Source organism: Crocuta crocuta, unplaced genomic scaffold (assembly GCF_008692635.1).
Source record: "Crocuta crocuta isolate KB4526 unplaced genomic scaffold, BGI_CrCroc_1.0 scaffold223, whole genome shotgun sequence".
Taxonomy (NCBI): domain Eukaryota; kingdom Metazoa; phylum Chordata; class Mammalia; order Carnivora; family Hyaenidae; genus Crocuta; species Crocuta crocuta.
This window is the reverse complement of record NW_027529426.1, coordinates 3,808,106-3,820,266: the sequence shown is the minus strand read 5'-3', so window position 1 is coordinate 3,820,266 and position 12,161 is coordinate 3,808,106. Positions and strand designations below refer to the sequence as shown.

The 12,161-nt window shown below is 33.0% G+C and overlaps 1 protein-coding gene across 2 annotated transcripts in view; it reads left to right on the top strand.

Moving 5' to 3' along the window:
* The window catches only part of UBE2K (ubiquitin conjugating enzyme E2 K), a 75,533-nt gene that overhangs the window by 37,971 nt on the left and 25,401 nt on the right, over positions 1-12,161 (top strand). The window contains exons 1-3 of one of the 2 annotated variants that reach the window (XM_077758916.1): positions 4,135-4,176; positions 6,205-6,298; positions 10,440-10,498. In XM_077758916.1, coding sequence (XP_077615042.1) covers positions 4,150-4,176; positions 6,205-6,298; positions 10,440-10,498 — 180 coding nt within the window. In that variant the 5' untranslated portion in view covers positions 4,135-4,149. Of the gene's footprint in view, positions 1-4,134; positions 4,177-6,204; positions 6,299-10,439; positions 10,499-12,161 lie in introns of those variants that run through there. The other variant, XM_077758915.1, reaches the window with a different exon arrangement.

Here is a 12,161-nt window from a genome sequence, read left to right as displayed (position 1 = left end):
TACTGAATTTTTAATTTTCCCTTTCCCAAAACTCTGACCTCCCAATTTCTTGTTCTCTTATCTTAATTTTTTATTGTACTATCATCTACTCAGTGGAAAAGCAAGCTTTAAGAGTGATCCTTGTTTCCTCTTTAAGAGATCATACACTTTTAGTTTGTAATAACTTAGTCTTCTTACCTCTCTTCTCTCTCTTAATTAATTTACTTATTTTCATCTAAGTAAGCTTTCTCGTTCTCACTGATTCCTAACCTTTTTCTCTGTTTCTATTTTAATCTACCTCCAGGCATTTTCTCCTCACTACAGTTGGTTGTTCTTTGAAAGACTCAAATCTCATTGTCAGGTTACAATTTTGAGAATTTCTCATTGCTTTTCATGAACCTGAATAATCTGGCTCCTGCCTACCTTTCCTAATTTCTGCTCCTTTATTCTGTGTATTCTAGGCATATGGGTGACCTTTCGATTCTTAAACATGGCCAGGTCCTATTTTGCATCTGTTTTGCACAGAACGGACTTTCTGCCTGAAATGACATCATTGGCTTTACCAGGTTAAGGTTTTTAATGGTAGTTTCTTTAGGGAAGCTTTTTCTTACCCTCCAGAGTTCATCCTTGTTAAATATTACTTTCATGATATCCTGTACTTCATTTAACAATATTACAAATTCTTTTAATACCTTAGAATGAAGGCTCTATGGGGATAGGGTGGGTTATAGAACATTTCCTGCCAATCATTTTTATCACTCAATCCCTGTTTGCCTTGTGGAATAGTGGGTACTCAGTAAATATTCATGGGGTTAATATGTTCAGAACTTTAATTATCCTGCATTATAGATTGTGTGAAGTATGATGACAGAAGTTCACAAAGTAAAATTTAAATGGCAGTGTTGTTATAATTGGAGAGGTTATTATTTCCTGGTTCTCTAGAGGTGCACTTGTCCAGTACTGTAGCCACTGTCCGTGTGTGACTTTTTTTACAAGTTTGAAAAAACCTTTTGACTTTTAAAAATGTACAAAATTGCACAGCTGTCAGCATTATCCAATTCCAGAATATTTCCCCTAAAATAATCCTTGTACCCATTTGCAGATCTTTCCCATCTTTCTTCCTTCTCCTCTCCTCCTAACAGCCAATAATTTACTTTCTATATCTGCAGATTTGCCTGTTACATATGGCTTTTGAACACTTGAAATGTGGACACTCCTAATTGAAAAGTGTTATAAACTACACACTGGATTTTTGAAGGCTTAGTATTTTTAAAAAATGGCACTATCTCAAAATATTTTGATTATATGTTAAATGATAGTTTTTTAATATATTAGAGATAAAAAAAATCACTGAAATTAGTTTCTCTACTTCCTTTACTCTTTTAATGTGATTACTAGAAAATTTTAAACTACATTTGTGGCATACATTATTATCTATTGAACAGCCCTGTTCTAGAACTTGTGGTTGCTAAGGGTCATAAATGTTCCCCATGGCCTTCAAGTTTCTTAGTTTCCATGTCAACGTGCTTTGGGTATGTGACATGCCCCAAGCTTCAGAGTATATTATTTTTATTTTTATTTTATTGAGAGTGAGTGGGTGAGAAGAGCAGAGGGAAAGAGTGAGAATCTCAAGCAGATTCCACACCTAGTGCTGAGGCTGACATGGGCCTTGATCTCTTGACCCAGGGAACATGTCATGAGCCAAAATCAAGAGTCAGATGCTCAACCAATTGAACCATCTCGGCCCCCCTAGAATTTTTAAAAACTGCTGGAAAAGTGGAAATCTTTATTGGTGGGGGCTTAGGATAGGGGAAAGATAAGTCATTTATGTTAAATTATGGGAACATAATGGCAACTCTGTTAAACCTTTTAAGCTCATTTCCAACAAATTAGGAAAGATAGAATTTCACATTCATTTGCAGTATACCCTAAATTTCCGTAGTTGTGACTTAAAAAAAATTTTTTTTTTTAAGAGACAGTGCTAGCATCAGAGAGCTGCAGAGGGCGAGAGAGAGAGAGAGAGACAGACAGACAGACAGAGAATCTCAAGCAGGCTCCACATTCTGCATGTGGCCCAGTGATTACTCAATCCAACTCTGGAATCATGACCTGAGCTGAAGTTTAAGAGTTGGGTACTCAACCCAGGTGCCCCACTAGTTGTGATTTGACTAGCAAACAAATTAATAGTTTCTTTACTGCATATGAGAATTATCTATAATTTTAGGGGTGATGTAGAGCTATATTTGTCTATCTAAATCTAGATTGAAATTTTGTTTTAGAGTAAATTTCCCAGAATAAATAGAATTGAGACTAATTGTGACAAATTGCCCTTAAAAAAATATTCAGTATTTGCTTTTGGTGGAAGTTTTTTGCTCCAACATCATTGTCAACAGTTAACATATTACAGTGTTAAATGACCATTGAGCATTTAATGTGTGGTAGGCATTGTTTATATACTGTATTAATTCATTAAATTCCCCCATGAATTGTATGTAGTAGGTATTATTATAATCCCCAGTCGACAGATGATGAAACTGAGGTACAGAGTGGTTGGTTAACTTGCTCAGGGTCACATAATAAGTTTAAACAGATTAAATAACAATGTACTTAGAGCTAGTTTGGCTGCCTGCCTGCTTGCTTGCTTAGTTATTTATTTAGAGTCAGAGACGGTATAAATGGGGGAGGGACAGAGAGGGAGACAAGAGAATCCCAAGCAGGCTCCACAGTCTGCATGGAGTCTGATTCTGGGCTCAAACTCAGGAAACCATGAGAATATGACCTGAGCCTAAACCAAGAGTCAGACACTTAACCAGTTGAGCCACCAAGGTGCCCCTGTACATATAGCATTTATGATGAAATCTTTTAGTTTTTAGTTTTTCCCACTAGAATGTAAGCTCCAAGTGGGCAGGGACTTACTTTTGTTCACTAACACTTGATATTTCTTTCTGGCATCTAGTAGACCCCAGGAATTTGAAAGAATTTTGTGATGATGGTATCAATTCACCAAGAGACTTGGCCTTGGAAATCTCCATTGCATATTAGCAGTAATGCTAGTTTACTACATCCAAATTACGTTCAATATTATGTGCTGTTTTGCATATTTTATATTTTCATAGTTTATTTGAAAAATCTTTACTAGGAACTGTAGTTCTATTCATCTCTTTTCCTTTTATCTGTTAGAAATGCATTGGAGCTGCAAAAGAACATCAGAAAAATCAAGACCAGCAGAGGTCCCACTGTGTGTTTAGTTGAGTTTGGAGAAGAAAGTATAGAAAAGTAATTTTGCTGGTGTTTTCACCAAAAAAATGTAGTACAGAGATAACATTTCTTTAAGGTTTCATCCAAAAGCCTTAGCATTCCTGGTCATTAAAATGAATAACATGTTTTGTTATTTATTTTTTAGAAATAACATTTCCATTTTTACACTGGAAACAACTGTGAAGCAAATTTTATAAAACAGAGCTTTCAAAGGAAAGGTTTTTATTTTTATTTATTATTATTTTTTTAAATGTTTATTTTATTTTTGAGAGAGAGAGACACACACACACACACACAGATTGCAAGCAGGAGAGGCAGACAGAGAATCTAAACCAGGCTCCAGACTCTGAGTTGTCAGCACAGAGCCAACACAGGGCTCGAACTCACAAACTGTGAGATCATGACCTGAGCCGAAGTCGGCCGCCTAACCAACTGAACCACCCAGGCACCCCTTAAATCAAAGGTTTTTATAATTGATAGTTAACTCTGTCCACAATATTCTCATTTAAATTTGATATATATTCTCATTTTACAGTAATAAAATGAGAGATGTTAAGTGACTTTGCTGAATTAATGCCATAAGTAAGTGGCAGAACTAGGATTCAGCTCACATCTGTCTGACTTCAGAGGCCATGTGTTTTTAAATACTATCTTTTTTTTTTTTTTTTTTTGCCATTTTCAGTCTTCCTTACAGTACTTGAGTCTTAAGTGGATTTTAAGTTAGTTTGCTGGGGGCACTGGGATCAGAATTTTGGATTATAGAATAACTGGATGCTAAACTGTGGAGGTAATGAAGAAGGGTAATTGTTACATGATGGAAAAATTAAGCTGTAAAAACTCTGTCTTTAACTTTCCATTTTCTTTTTCTTTTTGGTTATCTGCAGATAAAGACCCTACTGTAGACCATATAGGATGCTTCTTTATAATGGATTCATCATGGTGATTGTATTTTTTTAGCTAATTTAGTAAAATTGTCATACACTTATAGTGTACTTTCTCTAGAGAAAAAAAAGACCCATTTTCCTCCTAATTATAATTTGGGGCTATAAGGACAAAGGTGTATACTAATAAAATTAGTAGTTTTTTTTCTCTACTTGTTTATTTAGCAGTTTACTAACTCAAGAATTGGGGTCAGTCTGGAAGGTAGCTTTTCTAATTTCTGTTACCTCCTCTTTTCCTCTCCAAAACTTTAATCATGTCCTTTACTATCCTGATATTTTAGGGCTATTTACTTCTTTTTGGAAAGGGAGTACTGTGGAAACCTATAAAGAACTTGGAAAGCATTGATGATTTGCAAAAATCTGATTATTCTTATTTTACTTAGAACTCTCAGGGGAGAAATGGAAGTCTGTAGTTCTACTTGTGGCTTCTTAAATTGATTAGTCAAAGTGTATACGGCACCTCTGATTTCCATTTTAGCATTCATTTCTGTGCATACTAGACAAAGTATTTTATCATTGGTAAAATTGTACGTTTCATCCTCTACTGCAGATGCCAAGGGTGATAGTAGTTTTTTAGGGCATAGGATTAAGTTTGCTATGTGTATATTTATAATTAATTGGGGTAAAATTAATTATAGAAGATTATGAAATACTTTGATCCCAAAATATAAAAACGGTTATGAAATAAACCTAATTATAATGTTTTTAACTGCATAAAGTTCTAAAATCTTATGTTATTATTAAAAGATAAGATTAATTAGTAGTCATATGAAATCTTTTAAGATTTGGGTTGTAAGTTACATATTTTTTCAGTACTAAACATTCTGTATTAAAACTGCTTAGCATAGGAGAAGAGTAAAAATGGTAATATCTGTTGGAAGTTGGGGGAGGAAGGACATTAAAACAGTAATTCTTATATTGTCATCCAATAAACAAAGTTTAAGAAGGTAGGTTTGAGCAAGAAATTTACTCTTGAAATCTTGTGAGGCTTTTTTCATAAGAGCTGATATGTTGTGTTATTTAGGTAATAAAATATGAAGTCCTAACTAAAAAAAATGAAAATGTAACTTATATCCTAAGGATTTATGTTTTTAACAATTATGAAAAGGAGATTTACCATATTAGGAATATAGACCTAGACTAGTAAGGTGCTAGTATAGACTAGAAAATATAAGTGGAGAGTTTGTTTGCAGACAGGTGCTTTTAAACATGAATGTGAATTCCACTGAAGGGTTTTCTGAATCATTTAAGGTCACTGTTGACTCAGAATGGATTGAGAAATGGAATTGATACTATAGATGTGAAAGGACTTAGAGAAAAACAAAGTGCGAAATAAATAGATGTAGATAAGTTTAAAATAAAAGTCTGTTTTGAAAAGTATGTAGTTGCCACTGAAGTAAACTAAGCAGTTTAGCTTAAACTAAGCAGCTTAAATTGAAGAAGGCATTAGATGATTTTAGTGAGGCATTGAGGCTTCAAGAATTTTCATGGAAAGGGAAATTAAATGCTTAGAGTTTTCACCCTCCGGTAGATGGTCTTTTCTTTCAGTTAACCTAAACATCTAGAGTTGTGGTTAGTTCAAGTGAGACCTTATACACTAAATGGCTTTTGATGACCCTGACTTTTCTGTTTATACGGATAGAATCCATGTAGCCTGGGGTTGTAGTATAACAGTATTCATCTACAGATTAATAGATTGATCACTTTGGACTGAACATACATGAAATTGACAATGTAAAATAGATATCTGCTATTTTTCTCTAAACATTCAAGTCAAGTCAGCAAGCCATTGCATTGTTGTTCAAAGTGGTGGTATTCATTAAAGACATTGAAGTGAAAAATTGTTAGTTTTTTGGTTTTAAATATTCTTAAAACTGGCTAAATCCTAGAAAAGCACAGGCTATTATTTTTACTAGAGATAATCAGGTTTATGAAAGGGGGCTTCAAAATTTTTTATAGGTAATACTTTAAAATAGGATTTTTTCTTGCTGATATAACTAACATTTATTTTCTGTTTATTTTTAAGACGAGCAAAAATCAAATTAAAGTAGATCTTGTAGATGAGAATTTTACAGAATTAAGAGGAGAAATAGCAGGACCTCCAGACACACCATATGAAGGCAAGTACTTTTTTCTGTATCAAAATATTGTGGGTATTAGAACTTTTCTGAAACATTAAATCAGAATAATCTTAAGCATCCTTAAACTACATGGAAGGTAACTTCATTTGGCTTAGGATATTACAACAATATTTAAATAATAAATTCAGATATTTATATAGACTGATTTTTTTTTTCTTACTGAATTTTAGCTAATTTTTTTCTTTCCCCAGCATAGATTTAGTTAGAGCCAAATTACAGATTATATAGTTAAAATTTAACAGGAGAAAACATCTAGTATGTCAAGTCTCTAACTTATATGGATTATAGATGCTCAGTTATCCTTCATATGGTATCTGCAACAAACCTTGCCTTAAATTTCTGACTGATAAAATATTTATTAAAAAAGCTTCCCTCCCCTGTTTATCATTTAGCATTTCATTCATTCGTTTGTCTTCATATAGACTGTATTCCAAATATTTAATTTTCTTTATTCAGGAAAGCTTTGAGTGATCGTTTCAAGACACATAGAAAAGAAAGGAGACAACTTTGCTGAACTTTGTGTTCACATACTAAGTCTGTAGCTACTTTAGACCATGGAATTGGGTGGTAAGATCTAGAAAGAAGCTGTATGGCTTTTTATTTCCTCGTTAGGCAAACCTCCAGTAATGAATATTATTCTAAATTTGGGTTATGTAGCATAACCAAGGTTCTTGCATATACTAGGCATTCAAATGTATGGTTAATAGAAATCATAACAATTTGTAGTAGTAGCATTTATTGAGTAATTTTTAGAGCTTTACATGTATTTTCTCATTTAATCCTTGTAACAAATCTTATGAGGTAAGTAGTTATCACTATTTCATAGATGAAGAAACTTAAGCTCAGAGAAGTTAAGTAACGTGTTTAAAGTCCCACATCTAAATGGTGGATTTGAATCCTAGTAGCCTTTGACTTTAAAGCCTGTGTTTCTAATTACTTTCTGCTTTTGAATAAATGAAGATTTATTGAATATTGGAAGTGGTGGTTATGTCTAGTTTGAATGGGGCAGTCTGGAATGAACAGTTAACCGTAAGTTATCAAAAAACCAGAAGTTACCAGAAAAATTCAGTATTCTGGAATATCTTCCAGTTTTCATTTAAATCTTGTCTAGAATGTCTTTAGCATATTCTAGCAAATCTTAGATGATAAAATTTTATTTTCTATTTTATAGTTCATGATTGCCATTTCTTGACCTCATTTAGTTTTATATCTTTTATTGAGTGCCTCCTGCATGCCAGGCCTTGTCTGGATGCTTTCATGGATGCTATTCATTTAGTCCTTTTAAGTCATTAGGCAGAAAAGAGATCTTTAGTTATCTTATAAAAATCAAGTTCTTCTCTTAATAGTAGATGTCGTATGTAATGATGCACTAGCTTATTCTTAAAGGCAGGCATTATAAATATTCTTGAATTACTTTTTTAGGTTGTTTAGGATAAAAGACAGTATAGTAGTAGCATTATCATTCTAGAACTCTTCCAGCAAACTGCTATTTATAAACAAGGCCCCTCCTGAACTAAGTTAGATAGGCAGAATGTTCATTATCCTCTTAGCAACCGTTAATAAAAGTCGATGAATTTTTAAAAAATTGGATATAATACTCATTTGTAGGGTTAATAAGTTATACCATATTCTTTATTAATTGGAAACAAGTTTGGTCATATTTAAGTGTTTATTTCTACTGCTGCCTCTAAATGAGAAATTAATGTTTGATAAGACTGGTTTGTTTGTTTTTTGATAAGACTAGTTTTAATATGCTTTTTACATAAATTGTATTCTTTTTATCATAAAACTATTGAAGAAAAGCACTGAGTATTCAAGGGCGTAAACTTAATTGTTTTGAAACATGAACATGAGGAGTATTTTGATAATGTTTATTGCAAGGTTGATAGTTTTTGCTAGTTTTTGTTTGTTTTTTAAAATCTCAGTAGCTAAAGCAAGTGTTCCTATGTGGAATGTTAAACTGTTTATAATCATCATTAACTAATGAGGCAACCATGTTGTGTTAAAAGTAATCAGATTGAAAAGTAGAATACCCATGGAAAAATTACCATATTGCACATGTTATTTAACTGTCTTTTCTTCTTTTTCCTTAATAGCTGAGTGGCAAAGGATTCTGAGAGGAGTTGTGAATTTATGGAATAGTTGTTGATATTTTTAAAAATTTTACCCCTTACCTATCGTCTTTTTAGATTAAGTTATGTTTAAAGATTATGAATTTTTAATACCTAAAGCTATTCTTAAAGAAGAAAGGATTTATAGTGAAAACTTCTAATACGAACAATGTAGTTACAAACTTCTCTTAGTTCTGTTGCTCTGATATATTTATATATATTAAATAATACTACGATTAGTGTTAGTGGTTATATGTTGAAAGTTGTCAGAAAAGAAGACAAGACAGAGCATATAAATGGCATGTAGAGTAAAAATAGGATTGAGGGACTTTAGGGTCCAGTATTTACATAGTATATCTGGGCTCTCATGCCCCTGGACATTCAAGAAGGAAAAACTTTATATGAAAGGTTATGGAGAACGTAATCTAGAACTCATCAGAAAAAGTAAGATTCTTAGGAAAAAAGAGCCTACACATTAATCAGGCCAAATTTATTATACTTCTATTGGAAGCTAGCATTTGAAACTGTAAATATAAACATATATTTCTATATACACAAAACTTTCCCAGGTACTCTTCTCTTACCTATCTTACTTGTTTCTCTTGTTTTATTGACTTTTCTTTATATTTATTTCGGTGTTGCCATATGCTCTGTGATTTCAGGAATCTAGTTCAACTCCTGCGTCAGTCATTATGGGATCCCATTAAAAAGAATTAGCAAGAAAAGGGAATGAAGAAAGTGGTTAACAAGTGAATTGCTCTTTTGTTTTTCTCCCAGATCCTTTCTCCCAGATCCACGTTCATCTATTCTTAACAATGGAGGAAGTGGATTTGAGAGAATCCAAGATATACTGAGAGTGGAATGTATGAAATTTTGAATTAATAATGCTAGTACATAGTTTTGGGTTTTTTTTTTTTACTTTTATTATGGGAAATTTTAGATACATATAAAAGACAAATGGTATAATTAATCCTCGATGTACTCCTAATCCAATTTTAATAACTATCAGCTCAGGACCAGTGTTTGATCTAATCCATATCTTGATTATTTTGATGCAAATCTTAGGCATAGTTTCATATGTAAATATTTCGGTAGCACAGTTTTGTTATGTTTTGGAATAATGAGTATTCTATATTAATGGGTCATAAAAATCTTAGGATTAAAGTTAGGATTCACATTCACCTTCTCATCTAGTGGAATACTTCCTCTCCAGAGTTTTCTGAGAGACCGTTATCTTCCCCTTGAATTACCCCAGTTATGGGAAGCTAGATAAACTTTTTTAAAATACATACTTGGCTGCTAGTTGCTCAAAGATAACTTCAAAACAGAAAGTTGCCTTCTGTTTATGTATTACTGGTTAGAACAACCTCTTTTGTAAAGTGTTGTGTTTTATATACCTATTTAGAGCAAAAGAATGGTTTTTGTCTTTATGCTCACCTGTTATTGTTGATTTTATTTTAAAAATTTTAACAAGAAGTATTGTCTTTTAATTTAGGGCACGAGTTAAAAGCTTGGGCCATTTTTGCGTTTGAGAGAACCAGAAGTTAGATTTTTTTCAGTTTACAACGTACCATATGTCCTTTTTCTCTGTACCATCTATGCCTTTATACCTCCTTGCCTTTTTTTTTTTTTTTAATTTCCTTCCATATTTTCTGTTATTTAGCAACTCTTCTCAATGTGAATGAGAGAAAACAAAAGGAGACGAGACCTGTATTATTTAATTGTCCCAGTGAAGCATTGGATTGTCTGGATTTAATGTATTGCTCTATCTCTAGCCCTATTTACTGATAAACTAATATAGTTATATAAAATGGCTATCTTATATGCTTTAAGTAACCTTTAAAAACTAGTGTTTTTTTTTAATTTCCTTTTTGGGTTTCAGTGTTAAAATGAATTTGTTGTAATTGAATATGAAATAGTACATGTATTAAAACGTTATATCACTATATTTGGTTTCACAAATTTGAGATGAGTGGCATTCTTAACTTTCTGTTTTCCCCGTTTTTTAGGAGGAAGATATCAGCTAGAAATAAAAATACCAGAAACATATCCATTTAATCCTCCCAAGGTATCGTAAGCCTATTTTTTGTGCATGAACTTCTAAAATATTTTTTTTACCCATTTAATTTCTATTTTGGTGCTTATTAAGATTATAGCTTTTTGAATTGTATGTGTAAATTTAGTGTGGACAAGACTTCAGGTAATGGCAGATGGTTTTCCTCTGGAATTAGAATGAAAAGCAAGCTTACTTAAGGGCAGCTAGTAATGGCTTTAGACAGGAATGGGATTTTCATCTGACAATGGCTTAAATTCTAGGTCTGAAAAAATTCGCAGTGTTCCCAAATTTAGTGAACCCTTATACAAATTCTTACTTGCCTTGAAGTTTTTTAGGGAAGAATATATTCTGAATTCATTCAATAGTTATTTGAGTACTGTGTGCCAGTATAGCAATAAATAAGACATACTGTCGTTCCTTTCATGGAGCACACATTTTAACAGGAAAAAAATTTATGAACAAATCATTGTAATTGGTGAATGTTAAAAGAGGAAACGGAATGCCCTTGGTCACGTATAACAGAGGGAACTGAATTAAACTTATTTTTTCACTGAACAGCTTCCTTTATGTCTTTGCTGTCATCATTTTAGTTTAGGCATTCAACTTTATTACTTTCCTGTTTTGCCTATTTAATCACCCTTCTACCTTTGCCACTCCTGTTCATTGCACTGCTGTTCTATAAATCTTAAAGTGCAGTTTTGATGTTTCTTTTCTTTCTTTGTTAATAAAGTCTAAACTCCTTGGCTGGGCATTTAAAACCTTCTACAACTGGACCCCAATCATCATGTTCTGGCATTCATTCAACCTATTGGTTGTTCCCATTTAAGGAAACACATGGTAATGGAAGTTCTAGGATGCATTGGAGTCACCTACCAGTTTGGAGTGTCTTTTATTCTGTTGCTTATGTACATCTATTTTCTGATAACACCAGTTTGATTTTTTTTAATTGTCATAAATACACATAAAATTTGCCATTTTAACCATTTCTTTTTTGTTTTTATTTTTTTTAATGTTTTTGAGAGAGTGCAAGTGGGGGAGGAGCACAGAAAAGGGACAGAGGATCCAAAGTAGGCTCTGTGTGTTGTTAGGCTGACAGCAGCAAGCCCATTTTGGGGTTCGAACTCATGAACCATGAGATCATGGCCCAAGTCAAAGTGGGGAGCTCAGCTGGGCACCTCCCACTTTAACCATTTCTAAGGTGTAATTCAGTGGCATTAAATATATCATATTGTTGTGTAATCATCACTACCATCCATCTCCAGAACTTTTTCATCTTAATCTGTTAAACAATAACTCCCCATTATTTACCTCATGCGCACAGCTCCATAGGCATTGTTCTACTTTTTCTGTGTGAATTTGACTATTCTAGGTACCTCAAATAAGTGGAGTCACACAATATTTGCCCTTTTGTATCTAGCTTATTTCACTTAATAGAATGTCTTCAAGGTTCATCCATATTACATACAGCATTATGTACAGTATGCATACAGTATCAGAATTTCACTCCTTTTTAAGGTTAAATAGTATTCCATTTTTCATATATGCTACATTAAAAAAAATTTTTTAATGTTTATTTTTTTGAGAGACCGTGCAAGCGGGAGAGCGGTAGAGAGGGAGACACAGAATCCAAAGCAAGCTCCAGGCTCTGAGCTATCAGCACAGAGCTCAGTGTAGT